The following is a 25,299-nucleotide window of genomic DNA, read 5'->3' on the forward strand; positions in this document are numbered from 1 at the left end:
GCAAAGATGACTCGCTGCTGAGCCATTCGAGCTCTTAGCGCAATGGGTGTCCACATCGCCAGTATGATGCCCTTGTTCAGTATGCCTGTGGCTGCGAACAGAAGCTCCGTGCAACGTGACGACATGAGACTGTGCGAGCCGGTACCCGTTTAGGACAAGCAGCCTGTGCAGACGGAATGTCATCGAGGGGTACCTTTTGCGCTATGTTCGGGACGACCGGAAAGGATGTGCAAGGACGTTGCTCGCAAGCATCTCTTGGTATAGCCCATGCTAGGTGCATCTCAGTGGCAGATGGACTTGGGCAGCGCAGTATCCCCCAGTGCTTGAGCAATACGGCGCTATGTTCCAGGTCTCTATGCGAAGGCGTTTGACAAGCTCGGCGAGGATGAGGGCTGCCTACAAAGAGGTCGAAGAGATCGGAACTGCCTTAAGGGAAGCTTGAAGGGAAGTCCAGCGATAGACTCCATCTACGTCTCGAGATCGTAGGTAGAGGCGGGAGGTTTGAGCCTCGTACTGAGAGTGGTATGGCTATGAAGGTCCCTGATGCAAGGCTCACAGCTTGCGAGGCTCACTGCACCGAGAAGTGTGTCTGACAGCGCAGTACCCTCGGCGGGACAAAGACCTCAAGACCCTAAGTCGTGCTGAGCCAGGTCTCTGACTTGGGAGCGCTGAAGCAGCGCGTATCATCGAAGAGCGGGTGTGCCAGGTCTATGAGCTTCTTTGGTGTGGCCAGCAAGAAGGATCTGCAAGGCCTGCCAGGCGTCTCGAAGCAAAGTGAGCTTGCCGGAAGCCAGGGATGAGGCCCACACCAAAGCTTGTCAGATGAGGAGCGTCCTTGCGAGGCTGCGCGCTTGGGACAGCGCATTAGAGCTTGGTACGCTAGAGAGTCAGCTTATCTCTGCTGTCCAGTACAGATCGATACGGCTCGGCGAAGAGGTGACTCGCAGTAATGGTCTGCAAAGGGCGGTGTGGTGAGGCGAAGGCGTGGCTGCTGGTGGAGCATCATAGGGAGCGAGCCTACCCGTGCATGCGCGCCAAGAGGATGATACCCGGGTGGACTCCAAGCGTGTGAAAGGTCACCTAGGTGTCCATGCTGGGTTCCTGCACATTTCGTCTTGCATCGTCTTGCACCTTCTCTGCCTGATCGAGAGAGGATGTCTGTACGGTCTGTGCAGGATTGATCAAGTCCCCAAGCGATATCAGTCGAGCGCGACGCGTGGGTGGCGCTTTCTTGCAGCACGTGAGCGGACTTCGGATCGGAACTCGAAGCGAGCCCCTATCTGCTAGACAAGTCGCGGGGAGGCAGGCAACCAGGGTCCATTTCCGCCCTCGGCTCACTCCTGGTCGATGGAGCATGCCGTACCGGTATCGTCCAATGTCATCGGGATGTTCACTTCTGCCTCTCTTCTTCACAATGTCACCCGGCTTGGCCAGCGTCTCTGCCTGCGTCTCACTCAACATCCAAGGCTCGAAATTGGAGCTCTCCTCATTGACTGAGCAAGCTTCCTTGCCCTTTCTCATCACACCTCTTCTGAACGACGGACGACCTTCTCCCGCCTGACACACTGCCGTCTCATTGTCCACTGACCTTATCAAATGGTAGACTGTCCAAGCTCGACTACGCGCACAGCAGGGAAGGCGGTAGTCGAAGGGGAAAGATGGCCTCTCGGCGCCAGGGAAGCTGAATAGAGTCTCTTCCGCCTGTCTTTGCCTGAGCCAGTCCATCGGCGTCCCCTTGCAATCTCTGCACTCCGCTCAGCCTGCCTCAAGACTTGTATACCCCATACTCCCAGCTTATGCGCTGGAAAAGTTGGGTCCCCCCACCTTACTGCGAGAGCCCCTTGTACTCAGCTTTCCCCGCGTACCTCAACGGCCTTGCTTGGCCTTACAGTGGCCACTTCCCAAGCCGGCTTGTTCGAAAGAGGTGAGTCTGTGCTGGCTCACGCGGTATAGTCCTGACTTGAGGCCCCTGTCTTTCCACAGCTTCTTCTTCTACAGACATAGCGAGCTGGCTTTCACGGCGGAGAGTTTTGCGTCCGCCATGCGACCTACTTGCCCATGGCAGAACAGATGGTCAAGCCAGGACATACGTATCTGCACCGGAACGCCAACACAGGCTGACAGTGGAAATGCTGACACCATGGAAAGCCGCTCAGTATGGCTGAAGCCCTTCGACCAGCGCGTCCGAGATCTGCAGCCGTATCGCTCGAGTCTTGCGCAAAATGAGGGCAGGATTGACCTCTCGGTGGCCGTGTCCTCATCCACTCGACCTTTACGCCAGCTACTGCTGATCGATGCTGCTGCTTCAAATCGATAGAGTTCTCAGTCATTACACCAGTTAGGGCGGCTAAACGTCATAGCTACTCTGCAGCGCTACGATTGCATTCCGTGGTGCTCCCTCGAAAGGGCCCCATCGCAAGCTTTGCCTGGGCTAGAGCAAGTCCGATGTTCGCATCGTCCCCGTCATCGTCATCATCATCATCATTTTGGAGCAGCCTACGATGCTATTCATGACTTACGATACTCGTTCCTCAGCTTTTGGATGGGTCTTGCGGAGCATGGACACTGTTCCCGTTCACGAAGTTGAGGACCCATCCCGCTACAAGCAGATTCACGCGAAGTAGAAGAGGGCACTCAACGGAAACGAAGCCCAGCTATTGCAGCCGTATACGAAATGGACTCAGCCGTTCTACAGCAAGCGAGGAATTCCAACCGGATGCGCCTTCTCCTGGCCCTTTGCTCAGCAGAAGCGGTCATTTCTGGGCATCGAGTCGAGCACTAGACTCGGACAGCAAACACTTGGTCCTCTCAGCAGTAAAGACTATGTCACTTAACCGCCTCAGCCCTTGAAACTGCATCCGATGGACCGAGCGACATTGCAAGTGGCATTGCAAGTATGTTGTACGGCCATCCCGGCCGTGCTGGCCTGTGGTGAGAAGCCTGGGGCCCCTTCCGCTCGTCGCGACTGGACGGACTGGACTCTTCGGTCGGATGGGACCGTGACTTTCAGGGAAAACTAACATCGTGTGCAGAGAACTCGCGGGAATCATGGCCCCTCCAGCCGTATCCGACGAGCAGCGGCGGCTGTCATACCCTACCTTTACTTGGATCGAACCGGTTCATAGGTGCAAAGTGCCAAGTCCGCTACAATTTCTGTCGTGACGAAGAGAGGATGGTTGCCGTTCACAGGTACTGTTGACAGCTTGCAGCAACCATTCTGAATTCGAGAGAAAATGACCATGTACGATTTCAAAGTTGATCGCAAGCATCGCAAGCTTATAGCCTTTACTCTTCTTACCGCCGCGCAAAGAGTCAGCAAGGCAGAGCGTGGTCTGCCATGTCTGACGTATCCCTATGCCGCACTTCTCCTGACAATCACTCTCCTCGTAGTGAGCGTCGGCACCGTCACCACGGAAGAACCTTGCTCTCCTTCTTGTCCCGAGGTGGAGAGCATGTGATTGCCTCGGGCGTAAATTGCCTTGCCCAAATCGCAAGTCGATCTTGAGATGCCCTTCTATCCAGTGCTCACTTCGCCAGACGTTGCATGCTCCGAGTTCGTCGGAGCTTCGCCTCGGCACTGCCTCTGTTTCATTTCGAAGCAAGGCAGTGTCGCCGCTGCGTAGCCATACCAACAAGCTCATCGCCTCTCCTTCCCCTGTCGCCACCTCTGGCTTCAGCGCGTATGCTCTATAGATGGTCTACGAGGCTGTCCGTAATATCCCTGGTCTGGAGAGCGAGTGAGCGATGGAACAGCGATTGCCTACCCACTCCTTTAGGCTTTTTCAGCCTCGAAGCCTTCTTTTCACGCCTTCGATCATTGCGGAGCCAGCCACCACGCACGACCACGATGATAATCATGTCTATCACCGGTACCAAGATCAAGACGCTCCTTCTTCCGGACAAGCAGTGATCTCATCGTCGATACGAGTATCAGACTCTTCGACTCACTTCAAGACGGAAACTGCCTTTTGCCCCGTCTGCTTTCGCTGAAGTGCTACACCGCCCCCACAGGCTCGGTCGCCTCCCTGAAGACAAAATGTAGACGCCGAGCTGAGGGACAGGGTCAAGGCAATAGTTGAAGCGCCGGAGCATGGTCGTGCCGAGGTCTTTTAGTCCTCCAGCCACTGCACCCGCGCAAATCAGGGAAGTGTAAGAGGAGTCATGTCAGCCATATATCTGAGACGGTAGAAGCCATGCGCATAGCGGCAGAGCAGCGGAAGGTTTGACTTGAGGACCAACTACCATCATTGGGGGAAGGCATCCCGGTTTGTCTCTCTCCTTGACGGTGAGTCATGATGTGTCGGGGGACCACGCGTCTATAGCACCACCCCTTACGCCGTGCGCTCCCTCTTCCTCTCGTATCCACAATCGGCTCCGATCTACTTTCGAGACAAATGCTTGTCTTTGTCGGCTGCTATTCATTCCTGGTCAAAGGTTGTGGCGAGACAAGCGGTGCCTCAGCTAAGAGCATCCAGGCAGTCGAGCCTGAATGAAGATCTGAGCGCAAGTGGTCTCTGTAAAGTGGTGTCTGTATCCAATGGCGCAGACGATTGAGATGTCCAGGGTGTCACCACTAGGAGACTTGGCGACAATCAGGAGCAACTGAAAGAAAGATTGAGCAAGGACGGTGCGGAAGGTTTGCATCCTCGGCAGGGAAAGACGACTCCTTTGTAGGGCATGACGTTGATCCACTTCATCGTCTGATGGATGATGATGTCATCGCGCTGTGCAAGCTGCGTCGACGCTGACAGCTTTGTATATCTCCGAGGCTTGCAGATCAAAGATATCGATACTGTCTCGAGGGCTTTCTTTATCCGAACGTGGGGCGGAAGTCGAGGAAAGGTCGGTGTCAAGAGTAGTCGCGGGCCCATCGTGTGTAATCGGACTCCTGTAAACTCCTGGGCAATATAGGACACCCTGGGCTCGAGTGTCTCCCAAGTCGTCTTGCTGCTCGCATACGAAGCTGCTATTGAACAGAGTCAGAGTATGAGACTGACCTACTCTAGTCGCGAAAGGATAAGCAGCTTCCAACAGAAGCGCACGTCGTGTTCGAGGGGGGCCGTGACGTTGTCGGTATTGATGTCTTGAAGGGTTGAAGCGAGCACCGACTCAGCGTGCGCACCAATGTTTGCCTGTGTCAAGGAAGCTGCACGTCCGTGTCCAAGGGATGACGTGAGCAATGCTCGGAGGCTCTTGATTCGCAGGCTTCCTGTCAGGTCATATTCGGCGACTAGTTGAGGCAGAACCAGTGATTGTCGGAGGTCAGCTGCACCTCAAGCTGCATTGGCAAGAGAGTCACCACCGCTCCATGGCTGAGGCGTCCGCTGCAATAGGCAAGGTGTCTCGTCCCACCAAACTCCGCCCTCATTGTCCTCAGCCCACCAGCTCCTGCTCTCCCTACGACCAGCAAGATAGCAGATGCCGTTGCGATGTCGAAGAAGGGACCATACATCACATCACTCGCAGTAGCTCTCGTCGGTTGCCACGCTTCCCTGCCGCGGCCAATCTCGCCCTGGTCTCCTGATCATTGATCGTCTTGCGTCTCGCGCGCCGCTGCCGTCTCCCTTCACCGCGGCCGTTTGTAGTCCACCAACAATCCTCCGTACTGCTGAAGAGCGGACCGACTTGACGCATGGCTCCGAATCTACCTAATGCTGGGGGGCGATGCTCGTGGACCACTTCGAGCTGCCGGCTGGGACTTCGAGCCACCGCACAGATCTCGAGTGGTACGAAATCCCTCCCTTTGTACCTGTTCGAGAGCAGGACAGCGGGCAGCATAGCGACCTCTTCTCTCGTCGGAGGGGAGATCAAATTCGTGAGAAGAGGAGAAGACTCAGCAGAAAGGTCGTCGTTGCCACAACGGTAACTCTGATCAAAACAACCTCTCACCACTGTTGCGGGTGCATCTTCCTACTTCGCCCTCAACGTCTCGCCTAGCATCTGGGTCGTCGAGACTCTCATGATACTCTCATTCTCGCAAGCTCACCTCCTGTGTAGTGGAGATTGCTGAAGCCGCCGAAGCTGAACATGTTCTATAGATGATTGGGAAGCGGTATCGAATGATATGTACAACAAAAGACAAGGGGCGAGCTGGACGGACACAAGTCGCGTCGACCTACGACAACACTCAATTTAGCGGATGCAAAGTACGCAGGGGCCACAGGCCGCCACCGGCACTTGGGCGCGGGGCAAGGGACAAAAAAGCAAACGGAACAGCAACAATTGTCCCCTGGCGACTCTTTGGCCCTGGCGCGAAAGGCGTCTGCCCTGAGTCGACGGCGCCGCCATTACGGTTCTCTCACAGCGACCATCCACGCCAGGGGCCGTCACACTTTGCCGGGTGCCCTGAACCAACTACGACTCCTGCAGAAACAGTGCGACGAAGCTTTCCAGCGCCCGTCGAGTACTCTCGACATCCCATGGCTTTCGCGGAGGTAATGCGACGGAGGATGCCAGCGCTGAGCGGGTAAGCCTGCCCTCCGACGGTACAAGTCCAAACACTACGATGCAAATATATAGCGCCAAGCGGGTCAATACGGCGTCCGACGAGATTGGCGAAAAGGCTGCGATGGAGAGTTCCGGGCCTGAGTGTTCATGCGACCAATGCTACACAACACTGATGCGAAAAGTGCAGGCGTTAGCCACGTCGTCGCACAGTATCGAAAAGGGCAGGCAGACAGTTCAATCAGTTCGCTACTATGCCGCGTCACCTCTCCTTCAGCTTGACATAGGGAGACCGTCAATCAGAGATCGCCAAGCCCTTTGTGCTGAGCAGTGCAGGATGCCTGTGCATCTGCGAGTGGAAAGAATGGTGAGTGGCTCACCGAGACTATAGGACACACTCCACTGGGGTATCACGCTACCCCGCCTCTGTGGTGCACACGGTCGTCCCAGTACACGCACAAAGCGGTGTCTGCATAGACCAGCCATCTGATCGTTTCATACTCAGCTTGCGAAAGGCCATCGACGAGCACGGTACAGAATATCGCTGGCAGTGGGGCACCCACCGTGGATCTTGAGGTGTATCGTCGCAGAACAAGGGGCATCGAACTCACTTGCGCAATGCGAGAGCGGCACATTTAGAATCGCAGGTACGGCCAGCAGAGAGGCACGCACGTACAGAGCACCTTCAGCAGCAGTAGACGCTCGCCTTGACCGATCGCATCATGCTCACGACGTCTTGGATTGGCACAGGCGGCACAGACTTTACTAGACAGCTGGACTACGCAGACTACACAGACTCCCGTGGCGCCATCTGTCGTCTCACGCTAGCCGCCAGGGGTGGAAGCAATGTAGCTGTTCCACTTATCTCGTCAGCAATTCCTTCCGCGTCGATGACCCTTTACAGTACCTACCCTTTTTGTCTCGATCAAGTCTTTGATGGTGAGGCATGGAGACTAATCACGTACAATGATGCACACCAACGTCGCAACAATTGCGCGATGACTTAGGGAGTGTTCCTGCCGTACAGACACTTCACGATCTGCGCCACTTGGTCACAATTGTACAGTACGACACAGTCTCCTGACCTTCGCACGTCTTTGCTACCGGCCAGCAACAGACAGACGAGATATTGCGCGATACATTACTGTACATATTGTACATCAGAAGTCCGTTTAACTTGGTCTCTCCAAATCTCTGCTACTGTCTCCCGCACAAAACCCGCATCCAGTGCTGCGTGCTGCTCTCCTTCTCACCCAAATGTAGCCTAAGTATGCTCAACGCCAGCGTCAGTTTTGTCCTGGCAGTCCATTCTGCATACTGGACACTATCCTCGAGCTCACCCCAAAAACTTGCTGCCATCGTGGTCAAATGTCATTTCTTTGCGCACATCTGACAGTATGCTGTACAACAGTATTAAACTTCAAGAGCACTTCCACTCTGCCCACAAATTACGACGTACAAAGCTGCAACGCAGAGATACAGTACTACGGTACGCCAGCTGGTCTAAGAGTCCAATTGCGTGTTGGCAGAGAAGTACATCTTACTGGATCAGCTTTGTCACCTCGACGCAGCTTGTGCTAAACTTATTCCTTTTCGTACAGTAGCGCAAGCAGCATGCTTTGCTTCACGGTACTGTGCAGCTCCATGCAAGGCAAAAACGTCAAGATCTTTCGGCAAAGATGCGCAGTGAGACGTGCTGCACGAAAGTCATTGTGTCGACTGTGCAGTTGTGGACGCTTCTGTGGAGTGCCCCACGTTGAAGCTATACTCATTCTTCGCAAATGCACCGATTTCCGCAAATGAATGAGTATCGTATATTTTGTGCCTACTCAACATGCTTGCAGGTAATTCCACACAGTTGAAAAACGAGCGTTCAAAAAATGTGCTTTTTACAGCGAAATGGGGCAGGCTCTGGTGATCTACCTCTCCAAACGTCTTTGTGCAGTTTAGTCGTAGCTGCTGCATCAGAACGTGTCTTTTTTCCGCATAGGCGCAGTCAATTAGCCCAAATGTCTTCTCTCTCCTCGGGACCTGTCAGTGGTTCTAGATTGACATGCTACTGCGCTGTCATACAGTATTTGTTCCACGTCTCGTCTGAGATGATGTAAGCGGACTGCTGCTCATTGAAGATTCGTTTCATTTGTGGCCAAATTGATAGAGTTCGCATCAATTCGCTCGGGTACGGAGTGATTGTTGCACTCAATCTTGTGAAAGTTGCACAATCTCGGTACCCTTGCACAGCAGATTACTTAGTACAGTACAGTAAAGGTTGCAGCCGAATGCGCCAGTCTCACACCAACGGCATACAGTAGCCTCTTTTGAAGGGACTGTAGCATTCTTCTCGTGCGCGTCCTCCATGCTTACAGTACTGCGCTTTGTCTGCTTGGGCATCACGCTAAATTCTCTCCAGACTCCATTTCTCTGTTTCCGCGCTCTGCAGCCTGTCAGCATCGTGTCGAATGTCAAGATTCTTTCTGGTATTGGGCAGCATGTGTCCATCCAATGAAGGCTGCTTGAATACTCCGTAGGTTAGCCTCTGCGCCTTTTTCAGCTCTTTCTCAGCATGTTTGCAATGCGATCAATTAATGAGCGTTCCATGCGGATTTATGTTTCGTTTGCAAATGTGTCCATACACCGGCCCGAAGCCCGCCTCACTGAGATCAAACGCTGGCAGATATTTCAAAGAGGCTACATCATGAGATAACGGCCTGCGTCTTTGGATGCTCGCTTGATTGATTTTGATGCTCTTGTGGATCGCAGCATCATTCATCAGAAATTGATACGGGAAGTTTCATTTGGACAGCGGATGACCCATAAAAGGCTCAAAAGCAGCTATACTCCGCGTTGCGCCCAATTGCGGAGTTTTGCAGTGCAATGAGTAATCTTTGCGTGCAATTGCGTAAACTTTGCATGCGCGCGTAAATTTGCGCCACAATGCGGAAAAGCAGCAGCGCAATTGCGTAATCTTTGCAGAAACTTCGTAAATTCCGCCCTCAGGCTCTGCATATATAACACAGGCTTCCCGCTTTGCTGTCGCGTCCGTTCTTGCCTCTTCTCCATCATGTGACATTGTCCAGTCCCCCTCATTGCTGTCCCTCTTTGCAAAGCCGTCCAATGCCTCTCACAGAGTCTTCGTCAGATGGAGCCTCCACTACACTGCCAAGAGCCTCAAGAAACAATCATTCCATCAATCAGTGATGAGCGTCGTGAGCGTATCATACGCATGCACCTGAACAACAGGTTCACATTCAAGCGCATTGCTGAAGATGAAGGCCTGCCAATCTCTACAATCTCGTCCATTGTTGGACGCTTTCAAAAGACCTCTCGCATCCTCAAAATGAGACGTGGCGGATCCACAGCTCGCACCAAGCTCAACAGTAGCCATATTACCCACGTACAGCAATATTGGACGCGCTGGCCGCTTGCTACCCTCAAAGACGCTCGAAACAACCTCCTTTCTCACTATCCTGACATTGGAACGCTGCATATCTCAACTTTCCAACAAGCAATAGCATCCAGAGGCACTTTCACACTCAAACGAGTGCACAGAGATCTCCCTGCCCGCAATTCAACTGCAAGTAAGCAAAAAAGACAGCTGTGGTGCGCAGAATGGCTCTCTTGACTCACAATTGACAAAGCAATCTACATTGATGAAAGCGGCTTCAATCTGGCAACTGCACGACAATATGGCTGGAGTGAGCAAGGACTTTGAGCCATTGCAACAAGACCAAGTCAGGGTGCAAATGTGACGCTCATTCTTGCAGTTTCTGTCGAGAAACAAGTAATCGCACATCAAGAGCGCTTTGGATCAACAGATTCAGCTGTTTTCGAGTCCTTTGTGCATCATTTGCTCTCCAAGCTTGACAGTCCGCATCAGATTGTGATGGACAATGCTTCAATTCACAAACACGTCAATACCAAGCGAGCAATCAGCGATGCAGGCCATTTCCTCGTCTTCCAGCCGCCTTACACACCAGAATTCAACCTCTGCGAGTGGGTTTTTGGCCTCATCAAAGGCTATGTGGGCAAACAAGACATAGACTCGCATGGGACGCTCACAAATCACATTAGCAACGAGTTGAACAACATTACAGAGGAGAATATGCGTGGATTCATGGCAGAATCAATCAGATGGACAAAGGCAGCGCAAATGCTGAAAGATCTAGGCATTCAACACGATGCAGATACGCTGGAGACAAGAGACATGGAAGATTGGAGTGAAGGAGAGCGGGAAGGCAGTGAGAGCAGGGTAGGGGAGCTGGAAAACACGCAGGAGAGCCATACCACAGCCTCTTCCGAGGATCCTATGTCACTGGCGTGAGCCTTACGCAATTGGCTGCAATATTGACTCCTTTGTGATGCAAAAATACGCACATTGTGCAAATTTGACGCAATTGGACGCAGTTATTACTCACTGCAGCTGCAAATTTACGCGCTCAGTGCAAATTCTACTCTTTGAGTCGCAACGGGGAGTAGACATGATGTGAAGACAAAGTCGATGGTTTCGATTGAAAAGGCCAGTACAGTACAGCATGTTGTAATCTAATTCTTCTGCCTAGCAGTCTTTGTCATGGTCGGCTATGCTCTTGCTTTCTGCAGTGAATGCTTGGTTTTGCAGCACCAATCAGTGATTTTTGCGCGATATTGCGGAAAGACTGCAGAGAGAGACAGTGATGTTGTCCTGCACAGCAAAAAGGGCAAAGCTGCATCACACTGCGTCAAGCCCTCAGCATCTCCACTTATCATCAGAGAAGCTGCTGTAGTATTTACTTTAGAATAGGTCTGTTGACTGTCCTAGTGTACAGTAGTGACTTTGCGGTACCCGTGAGTAGTCTCTGCAGGCACATCGTCATCAATCGAAGGTCTAACTCTGGACGAACAGCTGGGAGTGACTCAGCACTTTGGACCATGTCACGCAAGCGTTACACATCCATTCGCGCCATGTTGTACATGTGTGGAGAGTCGTCATCTTAGGTGCGCAAGCGTGCTGCTACTGTACAGTCATGTACACGAAAGGCGCTCTCTCATGGAAGTGCTTTCAATGCAAAAATGTACCCAGTCGACAGTATGCAAAAATCGCGCTTGCGCTGATCATACTCGGCACAGTACTGCGACAAGACGCGAAAGTGGGAAGATAATGTCATTGCCTGCAAGAAAGACTGACATATCTGACCATCGTGAGAAATCATCTGACCCACTCTTGGTCCCAGGTGGTGACAGTGCTCTTTGTATCCCAGTCGAAGAAGACTGCTGCTACATTGTACGTGTATCAATGCTAGACAGCTCACGCGGTGGACGCAAATCACTCAATGGTGCTCAAGAGTATCCCACTGGAAGAGCAGAAGTACAACACGTATGGAGGTTCAGTCTCAAGTACATTGCCAAGCATCATGTGCTGCTGTGCGGTGCTCAGTGCACCAGGCGAGCATCATCAATGCGCTTTACAGTGTCAGCAAAGGCTGTTGTATTGTATCAATATGCTCGCGATGTCCTGCCTTCTCAGCAGAATAATACTGGCACAGCCAGACTGTGCATCAGACACGTACTGTACTACCAGCCCCATTCTTGACAGCTTCTTGCCCATCCCCAGTACATCTGTATTCGATGCCTTAGATTGTACTTCCTTTCTCGGCGTGCGTGTGTGCATGTGTCTGAGCTTGACTAGGGCCGTGTCTCTTCATGGCCAGTGTTGCCAGTGCGTCGCAGGACATGCATACGTTTGGCAGCTCGGAGCTTGCGGATGTCGCGTGCAGATACTTGAGCAGCTAAAGTACCCCTGCGACTGTCAGAAAGAGTATACAACCTCCGGAACGCGCCGTCGCTCAAAGGCGAACGTTTTTCCATGGCCATGACAGGAAGCAGAGCGAGGAAGGTCGCCCGGATGGACTAGGGTCCAGAGGTGTGACCCTTACAGTCAGACATGCAAGCTACAAGGGCTCCCCATCGGGCAAATGGTGTCACCATGTCCAACGCCCTCTATATAGCAGTGGCCGCGAGGATTTCACGAGGACGAAATAGACAGGCAAGGTGGTAGACAAGGTTGGCATTGAACAGCAGCGAAGAGGAGACGCAGGGGGCAGTCATTCCGGTGGGGCAAAGCTTACCCTGTCTGGGGTGTTGCAGTCTACGTGGCTGTTTCAACTGCCATTGTAACTGCCATTGTAGTGTGTGTGTGCGCCATGCTCGTCACGGTGAATCCTAAAGAGGCTACTGAGCCACCAGGCCTCCTTGCTCTCTCGCGATGGCCAACAGAATTGGTTTCCAAGGTGTATGGGACGCAGGAAAGCCTTTCTAAGGCAGGCAGAATGCACGTGTTTCCGTACCAAATGGACCCTCAAGAGTGGGCCTTGAGCTCTGAGAAGAATCTTGGCCCGACGGTGGCTCGACTTGCTTATAACTCAGGACTGAAGCCATGCGGCTCAGGAGATGCTCTATCAGGGCCTTATCATCAGAGTGGGCACGCCGCTCGGCCCTCGATGCCGAAGCGCCTTTCGTCGTCGTCATCAAGCAGACGACCCTCCGACCGCTATCGTGTGAGCCGCCCTAGCTATTCCTGGCGGCCCAGTCTTCAGAGTCGACCAAGCTATCACTCAAGGCCAAGCTACAGTCCGCGCCCAAGCTACAAATCGCGACCCAGCTACCAATCGCGACCGAGCTCTCGGAATTGTCCTTCCCTAACCAGATACGAAGAATACTTCGAGCCGCAGTATGTACCGGAGCTGTATGAGGCCCGCGGGTGCGTCTAAGACACTTGAAAATAAGAGGGAGATGGAGTTCGTTCCATAAGCCTCTCGTACGTGCCGCTTGCTTGTATCCTGCGCTCTTGGGTTCGCCTGTCACACTCTCCCAACAATGTCACCGTTGCTTTTACCTTGGCTGGATGGGAAGTATGTGCCACCTAACGTCCTCAACAGATCTTCAATCGAGCGCAGCTTGGATTCAGTAGGTTGTTCTCCGACTGTCTCACATGTCCGCGCACATGCGCGCCTTCGCAGAGCATGTTGCAGACACATCTTGCAGCTATCCTCCTGGACATGAAATCGATAGCAGCGACTGACCGCGACTGTGACCTTGACAGTCGAAGGAAACAAAGCAAACGGCGTTGACATTGCGCCTGTAGAGAGAGACCTGGCTCGCGAGGGCAGGTGCAAGCATAATAGGTTTCACGACGGGTAAATTCACAGATACACTCTGTTGTCTTAGTGTTCTCATCGTGTGACGGTGTTGGGTCTATAGCAATGCGGTGCGTTTGTCCACACCGGTCGCACCTGATCTCATGCCTAATTTGAATGGCTTCGCAGAGGGCAAGCCCAATGTCTTCGGCAGCCCCGACTGAGCGCACGAAGGCTTTGAGTAATGTAGGTCAGCAGAGAACCACTGCAGCGTCGCTGGACATCCCGAGGCTACACACGCAACGGACGATGGCCTGCCGCACAACACAGCCAAGAAGGGGGCCAAGAAGGTGGGGATGTCCAGCCGTCGCAGAAAAGACGAAGGGTCAGGAGGGCCAATAAGACTGCTGAGCGAACTCAGGGACTGGTCCCGTCCCGTAGAGAAGGGAATGCGAGAGGACAGCGGCCGTTTCAGAGACGTCTCATGTGGAATGACCTGATTACCTGTTCACGTGCTCTTGCCTAGTCTGCTGAGGAGAGAATGATAGGCCCGATGCTCACTCGGTCTTACGTTTACTGAGAGAGCCGAGATGGAGGAAGATGCGAATGTTGCACCGACTGCTGCCCCTGACGCACTCTGACAGACTGTTCTATTTCTGCCTACCTACCTTCGCGAGTTCAGGAGGGACAGGAACTAACACCACATCTACTGCATCGCAGTCTGAGCCAGCCAGGGAAAGGGTTTGGAGAACAGCAGACCGGAGTACGCAGTGAGGTGGGCAGCGAGGACTTCTTAGCAATCACCCTCTTTCACACCCAAGAGGGATATCCGTCCATTCGGGACGATTGATGCGCTTGTGACTCTACGGATATGTGCCTTAGGATTGTGGCACCGGAGGTATTCCAGGTTGATGCGTCTTGCGGATGTTGTAAGCATCGTAGGTGTTGCAAGTATTGCAAGCGCAACCAAGAGTAGAAAGATCAGGGAGTCTACTGTTCGTCATAAGCGCACGATTACAGAGCTTGTGTAGCAACAGAGCACACGACCGGCCGTGAGGCCGAGACTGATGCTGAGTAGATGAAGAGATGTAAATTGCCTCCTAAGGAGTGCTGCTGAGACGGGTGTACATGGTATGTTTTGTGCTTGGAGCTGGAGGGACCCTACCGTACGTCGTGCCTTGAATTGAGCCACCTCTCCAATCTCCCTCCCCTTAATCTCACTTCTTCTTGCTGTTCTTCACAAAGCCTTGTTGCATGCTATCTCCCGCTTCCTGCAAAAGTGCGATGCACTTGTTGAAGCACTCCTTTTCAATTTGCTGCAAGCCCTGCTTTGCATCGGGGAGGATGCCCTTGTTCTGCCATAGGCTGTTGATGATCATCACCGTAGCATGCGCATCTGCTCCCACATGGTCACTTGCCGCCGATCGCCATTTCTCTACTTCCTTCTCCAGGGCTTTGAGAGAGGCCGCGCCTTCATCGCCGAAGGGCTTGGAGAGGTCTGCGGTGAGCTTCTCCCGAGCGTCGTGAACGACTTGTCGCAGAGCGACCATGCACTGTCTCCAGATCTTGCCCGTCGGCCCGCAGTACAACTTTATCAGCTTTTAGACGACCGACAGGGGGGACAATCAATGCGAAACGCGATCAGCGGATGTTCCACCACACACAAAGTTGACGCCGAGACGGGACCACCTACATCTTCCCACATGAGAGCGCTTCCCCAGATTTCCGCCTTGTTCGTGCGCAACTTCTCACTTAGCTCGGCTTGTCCACGCTTGTCCAGACCACGATTGAGCGCCATCTGCAGCAGTAAGATGGATGAAAGGGAAGCGGTAGTGGAAGGGGGGTCATCAGCTGGAAGGTACAGTACGCACGCAGTGAACAAGCACAGTCGACTTACACTCCAGAGGTGCAGATACAATGCACCTTCTAAGTCGTCGATGTAGCGATGAGCATAGACATTTGACCGTTGCAACGAGGCCTGGAGTTCCTTCATCTGCTCGAGGATCGCATCCACGACGGGTCCAAGGCGATTGCCGGCCTTTCGGCCATCAACGCCGGCGGCGGATACTTCGGAGCTGAGCTGCGACTGCGACTGCGACAATTCTGCCGCCCTGTCGATGACCTTTTTGACGGCCAAGTCCCAATGATCGGACGCAGCCTTGGCTATAGCATAGCAGCAAGGCATAAAGAGTGGTGTTGCTGAGCGTGTGTCGTCCTTGGCCCTGTCGATTGTCGCTGCTGCATCTGATTCGTCCCGATGTCCACGCCGGCTCAGGTCCTTGCTTACATTGCCAAAGTCTGCGAGATAGAGAGTGTCCGGTGTGCCGCGCAGGACACGAACGTTCCCATCGTTCAAGTCCCGGTAATGATATCCTTTGCTCGCGAGCTTGAGGATTACATCCGCAAGCTGCCGATGGATACTCACAAGACAGTGCGGTCGCACTTGTTTACCGATATAATCGCCGATATGCTGCTTGGTCAACAAAGCGCAAAGCTTCCGAGGAGGGAATTCAGGTGCAGCGCTTGATGCCGTCGTCATCTCCGAGGTCGTGCACGGAAAACCGGCCGGTGGATTGGCCAAGCCAATGGGTTCAGGCAGGAGCGGTAGTTGGGACTCCAAGTCTGCTCCGAAGTCCTTTCGCATGTCGCGTAGAGTCGCCAGCTCATGTGGGGTCAGATGTGGGGCTATCCAGGAGAGCTTGACCATGTATACTCGCCCTTTTTCATCTTTGACAACATCGGCGAAAACAGCAGTGCGGGACCGGAAAGGTCCTGGGCGTATATCGAGCAGATACATGCTTTTGACGTCGACGACCTTTTGTGTGGCCTTACCGTCCTGCTCGACAGAGAAACGCTTTGTGGCCGTCACGTCCCAGCGACCGCATACAAAGCCGTTCTTCAAGCCAAAGAGGCGTACAATCTTCACGATCTCCACTTGATTGTCCCGATCCCGGGTATCCAAGGGCCGAGAGCATCCATAGAGGGCAGCGTTGATGTACCACAATCGGACGGTGTGTCCGCACCAGGTCAGGAAGAGAAGATGAGAGAGCACTGGACGATATGCAAAGATCTTGCGCTGGCAGCATGTTGATATGGTCGGCCGGAAGAGGTGTGAGCGCCAATGATCTGCCCGACGCCTCGCTGCAAGATCAAGGCCCCATGAGACTCACGCAATAGCGCATGCTTTGCTTGATAGTCTTGTCCATCCAGTCATGAGCGTATTTTCTCTTGACCTTTACGAAGGAGAGTGCATTGGACCAGAAGAACAAGTCTTCGCCTCCTTTTGCTGAGATGTGAGGGGCTGATTCCTGTACAAAGATGTCCACCTTATTCGTCTCGGACTCCACAAGGTCATCTCTTGAGTGCTGGCGGAGTGGATGGAGTGATCTTCTTGTCAGCGAAGGGCATTCCAGAGGGAGCGATGGCTTCTTCTTACCAACTCACGCTGGGTGCCGTCTTGAGACCCCTTTTGACGAACCTGCCGTACTCTGACTGTCCCGCTCCCGACTTTGACCGTACAATGTCGCTTAAAGCGCAGACTTCTTCTGCCAGCTTGTCTTCATTGTATCCGGGTGCATCTGCAGCGGCATTGACGTTGGCGAATGCTTCGGTTCCTTCCTTTGAATCCACAATCTCGCTTGCAGCAGCGTGGACTGCGGAACTTGTTCTCATGACGCAGAATTCCGGATAGAAGCGGCCTCTGGCGTCCCTCCTGAGGTCCGACTCTGTCGCTTCTTTACCGTCGGAGCAGGCCGAAGAGGAGATAGCCTCGGTGATCGGGATAGAAGAAGGTAGACCGGACTGTACTGAGCTGGGCGGTGTGACAGCCTTTGGCCCTTGGTCTGCCGCGTCCTTTGACTCGTCGTCGTCGTCGCAATCCTCTGAGTCCTCCGCGTCCTCTGAATCTTGTGCGTCATAATCGTCGTCCTGCCCCCATGGCAAGTCGGGCTCGGGGCGACTACCTCGGTCGTCTGTCTTTATGACTTTACCGAGAAGGGCTGGGGAGACCATGGTGATCTCTCGCAAGTCGCCCTTGAACACTGGCACTGGCGTAGCCTCGAAGGAGAATGTGTAGTGTTGTTGGCACTCGATGGGCTCTGGTGGCGTTGCGGGTGCGCTAGGCCCCGCTGCCAGCATCTGATCAGAGGAGGTTGCGACCATCGCTGAAGGCTGCCTGCCCCGATGTGGACTAGGAGATTGCGGAGAGTGCCAGGAGTTGGAGCATTGGTGTCATGGTCAGGAGAGGCCAAGGCTACCCCGCATCCTCCTCGACCTCTTTCCGTTGCTCTCACACCCACTCACCGGGCGCGCCGGAGATTTTGGCCGGCGCGCCACAAACATCAACACAGAGTCCGATTGGGTTCCGTTCCGGTCTCTGCCTCGCACCACCCTCGTCTTCCCACCGCCTGGCCTTCATTGTACTCGGGCCGTGAGCACCATGGTGGGCCAGCTCTTCCATAGCATCGCAACCTCTCAGGGAGGAGAGAGAGGACTTGCCTCCGCTACTCCACTCTTCTCCACGTCCCCAACCCTTTGCGATTCTCGATGCCGCCTTGCTTTCATGCCAAGCTGACTTGTCTTGCGGCATCCCGAGCTATGCATGAGCACCTGCAGTAGACTGGCCACCCATGGCGCTACACGCCTCGGCGCCAGGCTGACCTGCACGGCACCCGGAGTGAGGAACATGGCCTGCCTCGACAGACCGGACTAGACAGGCCCGTCTCTCAGACGTCGTCTACCAAGGCCAGACAAGATGCCCAAGGGGAAGAGCGCTGCCATTCTAGCCGCCCAGCACTTACATCGCTCAGGCCGCCGAGTCTAGAGACCAGTCAGCATGACCGTCACTGCACGGCTGCTGGCTCGTCGGCATACTAGTGCCAGCCGCAAACATTGCCAGCAGGCAGCTATCCCCTCCCACCGCCGCTTGGCAGGATTCAAGGGTACGACCTGACCACTTCCCCGGGAAACAACCGATATGAGAGATCAAGAGACCCCTGGAGAGATGTCGTGTCTAGACTCCTCCTCTGGCTCTTAGTACGGCTCGCTAGGATTCACAAGAACTTGGAGGGAAGGGCACACCATCGTCGGACAGCAGACCATTGTTCTACCTTGAGCAGCAAGTCCGTAACGCCCATTGAACTTCGAGGAGAGGGTCCAGCATGCACGTCTGCTGCTGGATATGGGTAGACGTACACTACGCCTCAAAGACCAGCGAGATTGCCAAGTCAGCCTGCGTACCCTTCTGAGCAAAGAGCCGACCGACAGACCGCTTCGTTTCCCCGATGCGACTACTACGACGACGGCGCCAGACGTGCCCTGCCCCTGCTCCTCCTCCACCTCCTCATGCTGCTGCTGCTGCAGAGTCTCCAGCGGCAAGAGCGTCAGCCACTGGGTCGAGCCCTTGTGTGTCCAGCTGCACTTGCCCTTGCAAACAGAAGGGGGCCAGAGCCCTGGCCTAGGTGACCGGGCAGAGAGGCGCTGCAGCCTCGAGACAGACCAAGGACATACCTGGGCGCGCAATCGAGCACACAAAGGGGTCAAGACAAGCTGCGAGTGGCTGGCAAAAGCAGAAGACACATGAGTAATGCGGCTCAAGAAGGCTGGTGAGGTACATGCAGCCCGTTGCTACTTTGTACGATCGGCAAAGGAAGCTGACGCAGACCACCAGGGCAATATCGTCAGGACGTCTATCATCAAACGATATGACATCGCGACGTCTTCACCTGCTATGGACTATGAGCCTGAGGAGGCATGACTTCAAGTACCGATCGTCAGGAGAGATGACAAGACCGACATCTCGCAAGCTGCTGACTGTAGCGCCGAGACTGAGGAAAAGCGGAATCTCGTACTTGTACTGTGACCGACTACTGCCGCTGAGACGGTCCACGGAAGACCTTGTCCCCATCCACGACACTGGGGCGTAAGGGAAGGCCGTACATGTCCACGCGTCACGTCTGAAGCGGACAAAGCAAGGCGCTAAAGATGACCGGTCCAAACGAAGCAGCGAAGGAGTGTAGAGAGACGTTCATCAGCTTCCTGCCTTAGCACGAAGACGAACAAATCTTTATCAAAATCGGTCTACTTGCGACCGTACATGTGCAGTTTATGGGAGCACATCGCACCGCAACGAGTGAGATGAGCTATCAGCTATAAGCTGTTGAGCAGCCTCAGCCTCAATGGACCCGTCGGACTCAGAGGAGCGTCAATACTATATCATACTGTACCACAATCCCGCCCAAGCATCCCATCAAGCATTCTCTACTATCGTATCATTCAGTGTTGCCGCGGCTCCTGCGCTTGCACATCAAAATGGGCGCGGGTGCACAGCAGCGCATTGCACGTGCAAGACACCGAACGGCATACGGAGGTCAGCTGACAAGCACCAGTGAAGAGGTGGCCATACAGTACGGGTATCAAGCTGCTTCGCATCTTTAGCACAGTAAGGCGTAGCAAGGGCAGGCAAAGGGAGAGAAGGAAATACGGTAGCCAGTGGCGTGTATCGTATGCCCCACGCTCACGCCGAGGGGTGTTGGATACTGGTACATGTATTTCACCGCGTCCCATCCAGGAGGAAGGTATAATGGCTGGCTAGTCGTGTTGCCTCTCTTCGGCGCTGCAAAAGACCAATGTACTAAGATTCGAACCACAGGGACAGAGAAGACACGTCGCATGCAGTCAGAAGTGCCACTTCGCCTCCTGCCCCCGCCTGTGTGCTCGTAAAGAGCTTCGAAGGTCCTCTCGTGAGGCTGCCCGCCCCTGCGATGCTTGACTCAGCGGATGATACATCGATTCACTTCTCATCTCTCTTGTTGGCATCATTGTCTCGTCTGTCGGCTGAGAACTTTGGCCGCAGTCTCCTGCAGCTCAATGCACTTTTTGAAACAGTTGGTCTCAATTTCAAATAGCCCACTGTTCTTCAATACGCCCTTTCCTTGGAAGAGAGTGTTGATGACGTCTTTCACCTCCAAAGGAGTGCCTTCCCATTGCTGTGCCTCGGCGTCCTTTTGAAGGGTAGCGAGGCTGACGTCCTTTTCGTACTGGAGCGAGATGTGGGCACGAAGCGCGTCCTGAGCGTCGCAGATGGTGCTTCTCAAGTCGCTCATCAATTTGTACCACTTCTGAGCCTGATTTGGGCAGTAGTCCGTTACGAGCTGAGAGAGAAGAAGAGACAGACGGAGGTGGTGTGTCGTCATTCAGACAGATAAGACCTGACTGTCAGAGGACGGACGGCGTTCGTCACTGTACCGATACTCACAGAAAGCCATACTTCCTCGTCACGCCAGTGCTCCTTTTTCTGCGCTGGGTCACACAAGATTTTGCTCAGGCTCTGCGACTCTTTCAGGGTCAGCCCGATTTTGTGAGCAGTCTGCGGATGGGTTTCCATGCGGAAGAAGAGCGAGGGAGAAACAGAGCAAATCAGGGCTTGGTTCAGCATTTGCTTGGGATGCTGAGCTCACTCACCTGCCACAGCTGGAGGTATGCTGCACTCTCCAGGTCGTCTATGTAACGATGACTGTTCACAGAAGCTTTACGCAAGGAGTCGCGAAGAGTAGGAAGCTTATTCAAGATAGCTTGTCGTGCCTGTCGAAGGCGAGTCGCTCTGGTGATGCCAGCAAGCTCAGAGACTTCCCTGATCAAGTTGTCTATCTTAGCATTCCACTGTCGAACACCCTTTTCGGCGTCAGAAGAACAGACAGGTAGAAACTCGAGGGTGGCTGAGCGAGAGTCGTCGGCAGCTCGATCTATCGTCGCTTCGGCGTCTGGCGTTGCTGCATCTCCTCGTGCGCTCAGATTCTTGCGTACGTTTCCGAAGTCTACAATCAGAAGGGTGTTGTCGCTTCCGCGAAGGATGCGAATGTTACCATCATTCAGATCTCTGTAATGATATTCCCGTCCTGCAAAGATGAGCAGCTGATATGCAAGCTGCGCGTGGATGTCTACCAGATCGTGTTGTGAGACCTGGCTTCCGATATGATCGCCCAGACACTGCCTGGTCACCAAGACGCTGACAGTGCGAGCAGGAAATCCTTCAGAACCTTGCGTCGTCCTCTCCGAGGTCGTATCCTGGAAGCCAGCAGGAATATCTGCTGTACCAATCGGTTCCGGAATGAGTGGCAGCTCTGACTTCAATTCTTCATAGATACATGACAGCATTACCAGTTCATGCGTGACTAGACGTGAAGTTACCCACGAGACTTTGATCACCGTCACCTTTCCACCACTGTTGCTGTCTCCGTCTGAATCTGCGAAGACTGCAGTACGGCTTCGAAAAGGTCCAGGACGTATGTCGAGCGGTCGCAGGCCTTGTCTAACAGACCACGTGTGGGCTTTGATACGAGCTGCTTCATTAGCCTTGATGCTGAAGGCGGTCTCCGCCGCTACATCCCAGCGCTGAGTCAGGAGCGCCGCATGTTCCTCCAGACATAAGAGGCGTATGATCTTCACGATCTCTATCTGGTCCCCGATATCTCGAGTGTCAAATCGTCGGGAGCAGCCGAACAGAGCTGCATCTAGGTACCACAGCCGGACAATGGGGCCACACCACGTTACGTAGTGGAGGTGAAAGGTTACCGGACGGTACTGGCACAATTTGCGCTGACGATGTGGTGTAAGGGCCGAAGACAAGTCAACGCCAACCCCCGATAATAAGATAGCGCTGACTCCTCTCAACTCACTGCATAACGCAAACACCGCAGGCTGGTGTCTACCGTCACATCCGATGAATGTGACGCCTTCACTTCTACAAATGAGACGACATTTGACCAGTGGTTTTTCCCTACGCCCCTTGTGGGATTCGATCCCCGTACAAAGATATCCACTTTATTGACCTCAGGATCCTCGGTATCCTGTAGCAAAACATCATGTACCGTGTCAGCAGGAAAGCATCCATGGCGTTGCAACGGTGCTATCTAACTTGTCCATCCTCACGTTCTCCATTTGAACGAATCCGCCGTAGTCTGGGTGTGTTGGTGGCGGTAGGTCGCCCTCTAGGTGTTGTCGGTGCAACTGGCTACGTACCTCGGCGCCCAACTCGCGAATGATGGTCACCAAAGCCGTCTCAGCCAGTCTCGCTTTCACGGCTTCGTTGAAACGCTTGAAGATATCAGATACTTGCGGTGAGGCTACGATGTCCTCTGCAGAACGATGCACTTCTTGAGAGGTGTCCATGGCGTAGTGTGTAGGGTACCATCTGCCTAAGCCGTCCGCGTAGATCTCGGCCTCTATGGCCTTTGCACCCTCAGAACGTGTCCCTCTGGAAGCAAGAGAAGGGCCGGTGGGCAGAGTACCTGAGCGGGTACGGGCTTGTCCAGAGCTCCCTTCCTGTTGATGCTCGCCCGCTGGTGCGACTGTTTCTCTCAAAATGGCTGCAGGTACAAAGTCTGGCGGTGTTCCCTTCTTCCTGTGAATTGGAGGAGGAGCTTGTGGGAAGTGGAAGGTATAGTGTGGGGCTGGGGCGGGTCCTGGAGCTTCAGTATCAAGTCCCACTTGCCTCTGTGAAAGGGTGATAGTGGCCATTCTTAAAGTCTTGCATTGATATGAGCGCGGAGAGTGGGTGGAGTATGAGGAGTGAAAGCAGTGGTGTGATTGATGGTTAGGAGGGCGAACGCAACCAGGCGTCCCCTCTTTCCGTTGCCCTCACATCCTTGTCGGGAGTCGGATTCGGAAGGGAATTCCGCATCCCGGCCGAAAAGGCCGCTGCCGTTGTGGCCCCCGCACCGTTGCACTTGCATACATGGCATTTCAGGCTGTTTTCGCTCCTCTTTTCTTCCTGGCCATCACTACTAACACAGACCATGTTGACCCACTCTACGCACTCTCTGCTACCCTAGAAATACCATTCTCATGCCTCCTCTTTTGCCGGCTAGTCGCCGACGCATGGGCGCCACGGATACGGGGCGCAAGCCGGGGTCGCGCCTCAGAGAGATTTTGGCGCGCCTCAACATTGAGGACATTCCTTATCGGATTCCAGATTCCTTATCGGGTTCCGTTCCGGTATCTGCTTCGCAACCTCCGACTTCCGTCGCCTCACTTTCACTGTGCTTTCCCATTGATACTATCGCTGTCGATAATATGACAGTAGGTTCCCCTGCGACTCGAGACGAAAGAAAAATCCTTTGCCTTTGCTTTCCCATCCTCATCAGCGTTTCTGCACCTCGCCGGTCTCGATGCAGGCTTCTTCTGGTGCCAGTCTAATTCGTCTTGCTCTGTCCCGAGCCACGCTCGAGCATTCAAAGCTGCACTTTACACAGCGTTAGAGGCTGTTCGCGCTACGTCTATCTGGCCGGACCTGATTCTAGGCTGGGAGACCTGCGCTTCATGCCTTGCCACCTCGTCACCCACTACGGCTGTCTCTTCACCATCTTCAAATTCTCAAAGTCCACTTGGTGTTGCTCGGCAAGCACAGCGACTTCCCTTGCGGGACCTCCCATGCACGTGCACAGCGGTGCACAGTGGGAGGGCGCCAGGTCCAGCAGACACTGCACTGGCACATCACATCTCAAAGTCGAGCGCCGCAGGCGCAAGCAGGTGTCGCTTGCCCAGCGAAGAAGCGAATGGCCATGGCCCAAATGCAGACGGGCTGCATCATCCTTCGTAGGAATCCATGGGAGGGTCCGAGGCCATACTGTCCAAAGATGCGACAGGTGCACTTGCAGTGCAGTGTAACGATCGTACTTGCACTCACACTTGGCTTTGCACTCTTGGCGGGAAGTCGCTGAGAAGCAGAAGAGCTGCCCACTGCTGCGCACATAGACTGTCGCAACGAGTCCGCCCCAAGTCCAAGACGAAGACTACATCGCTCGCGACCGAGCAACTCTGCCTAAGGAGGAGAGGAGCTAAGAGAAGGTATCACCTTCGACCAGCCGGACATGCTGCGACTCCGATCCCCCTCCTTCTTGCTCAGCTCAGGTATGGTCTGATGGGGCGGACACCTTATGGGGTCAGCGTCAGCATCGGCAACAGACATGTCATGACGCTTCACTGTCCTCCATTCCTTCAATGCTGCTGCGCTGTGCTGCGTGGCCAGTGAACGTAGCACGGACAATGACAACGGAGCTGTTGTCGCTTTGCCTCGAAATTAGTGCCCACTGCTCGAGAGAATGCAATCCTGTATCATTCGATCCACGACAGCTCACCCCCGAGCGGATGCTGTGCCGTATGCTCACTGGCACAGCGTGTGATCTTCTCTGTACCGTGCCTCCTGAGTGATGTGACGCTGCATTACAGCCATACAGATGAAAATTGTACGAGAGAGAGAGGTAAGCCGAAATTCTTACGAAGGATCAAAGTTGAGAGAATGACAGAAGAGCACAGAAGAGTCGATAGAAAGTGTAGGGGACAGGCCAGCATTGAGGAGGATGGGTTCTCACCGCGCCTGCAATTGACAGCGAGACTGCCATGCCCACTCGGAGCATCACCGCCAGGGACCCGTGTTGCGGCCTTCCGACTCTACAAGTTCACCAATGTCGACTCTCTCCCCAACATCACGTTTGACGGGACTCGCCCTCTATCTTCTGCTCTCCGTCTACCTATCTGCGCTTACCTTTGCTCCTGACTTGATCCACTCATGCCAGCCTCTCTTTGCCGCGCCGCAGCAGGCCACTCCCAGACCCAGTTTCCCACCCTGTAACCTCTCTCTCTCTGGTGTGGGTTGTTTTGCGAGGGGCAGGCAAGGGGTGGTGGCTCTCCTCTTTGGTCGGTTGTTTTGCGAGGGGCAGGCAAGGGGTGGTGGCTCTCCTCTTTG

General features: G+C 54.0%; 7 protein-coding genes across 7 annotated transcripts; 3 read left to right on the forward strand and 4 right to left on the reverse strand.

Moving 5' to 3' along the window:
• Window positions 1-3,070: 3,070 nt before the first annotated feature.
• Window positions 3,071-3,786, reverse strand: BCV69DRAFT_128387 (hypothetical protein). Its single transcript, XM_025489202.1, has one exon. The coding sequence runs from the start codon at window positions 3,639-3,641 to the stop codon at window positions 3,120-3,122; it is 522 nt and encodes a 173-aa protein (XP_025344898.1). The 5' UTR covers window positions 3,642-3,786; the 3' UTR covers window positions 3,071-3,119.
• Window positions 3,787-9,493: 5,707 nt separating this feature from the next.
• BCV69DRAFT_128550 (hypothetical protein) lies at window positions 9,494-10,197 on the forward strand. The gene has a single exon (XM_025489203.1). It carries the CDS (start codon window positions 9,584-9,586, stop codon window positions 10,064-10,066), a length of 483 nt encoding a protein of 160 aa, XP_025344899.1. The 5' UTR covers window positions 9,494-9,583; the 3' UTR covers window positions 10,067-10,197.
• A 1-nt stretch (window position 10,198) lies between these two features.
• Window positions 10,199-10,765, forward strand: BCV69DRAFT_253915 (hypothetical protein; the record flags this gene model as incomplete). Its single annotated transcript, XM_025490540.1, has 1 exon — window positions 10,199-10,765. A coding segment is annotated over one exon (567 nt), but the record flags the coding sequence as incomplete, so codon positions are not given.
• A 1,705-nt stretch (window positions 10,766-12,470) lies between these two features.
• BCV69DRAFT_128562 (hypothetical protein) lies at window positions 12,471-13,336 on the forward strand. Its single transcript, XM_025489204.1, has one exon. The coding sequence runs from the start codon at window positions 12,624-12,626 to the stop codon at window positions 13,188-13,190; it is 567 nt and encodes a 188-aa protein (XP_025344901.1). The 5' UTR covers window positions 12,471-12,623; the 3' UTR covers window positions 13,191-13,336.
• Window positions 13,337-14,773: 1,437 nt separating this feature from the next.
• On the reverse strand, window positions 14,774-17,717 carry BCV69DRAFT_301918 (hypothetical protein; the record flags this gene model as incomplete). Its single annotated transcript, XM_025494619.1, has 5 exons — window positions 14,774-15,154; window positions 15,250-15,354; window positions 15,454-16,632; window positions 16,727-16,921; window positions 17,001-17,717. The coding sequence occupies 5 exons, from the start codon at window positions 17,715-17,717 to the stop codon at window positions 14,774-14,776; spliced, it is 2,577 nt and encodes an 858-aa protein (XP_025344902.1).
• A 3,150-nt stretch (window positions 17,718-20,867) lies between these two features.
• On the reverse strand, window positions 20,868-22,175 carry BCV69DRAFT_128596 (hypothetical protein). Its single transcript, XM_025489205.1, has one exon. It carries the CDS (start codon window positions 21,708-21,710, stop codon window positions 20,985-20,987), a length of 726 nt encoding a protein of 241 aa, XP_025344903.1. The 5' UTR covers window positions 21,711-22,175; the 3' UTR covers window positions 20,868-20,984.
• BCV69DRAFT_128599 (hypothetical protein) lies at window positions 22,029-23,210 on the reverse strand. The gene is made up of 2 exons (XM_025489206.1): window positions 22,232-23,210; window positions 22,029-22,151 (listed from the first exon to the last, which is right to left on the reverse strand). The coding sequence occupies exon 1, from the start codon at window positions 23,070-23,072 to the stop codon at window positions 22,428-22,430; it is 645 nt and encodes a 214-aa protein (XP_025344904.1). The 5' UTR covers window positions 23,073-23,210; the 3' UTR covers window positions 22,029-22,151; window positions 22,232-22,427.
• Between the last annotated feature and the right edge of the window lie 2,089 nt (window positions 23,211-25,299).

Source organism: Pseudomicrostroma glucosiphilum, assembly GCF_003144135.1.
Source record: "Pseudomicrostroma glucosiphilum strain MCA 4718 unplaced genomic scaffold BCV69scaffold_21, whole genome shotgun sequence".
In the NCBI taxonomy this organism is placed as follows: domain Eukaryota; kingdom Fungi; phylum Basidiomycota; class Exobasidiomycetes; order Microstromatales; family Microstromataceae; genus Microstroma; species Microstroma glucosiphilum.

What these genes read in the sequence shown, in the direction of transcription:
- BCV69DRAFT_128387 (XM_025489202.1), bottom strand. Translation starts at nt 3,641, where the DNA reads ATGAGCTTGTTGGTATGGCTACGCAGCGGCGACACTGCCTTGCTTCGA.
- BCV69DRAFT_128550 (XM_025489203.1), top strand. Translation starts at nt 9,584, where the DNA reads ATGGAGCCTCCACTACACTGCCAAGAGCCTCAAGAAACAATCATTCCA.
- BCV69DRAFT_128562 (XM_025489204.1), top strand. Translation starts at nt 12,624, where the DNA reads ATGCTCGTCACGGTGAATCCTAAAGAGGCTACTGAGCCACCAGGCCTC.
- BCV69DRAFT_128596 (XM_025489205.1), bottom strand. Translation starts at nt 21,710, where the DNA reads ATGCTGTCATGTATCTATGAAGAATTGAAGTCAGAGCTGCCACTCATT.
- BCV69DRAFT_128599 (XM_025489206.1), bottom strand. Translation starts at nt 23,072, where the DNA reads ATGGCCACTATCACCCTTTCACAGAGGCAAGTGGGACTTGATACTGAA.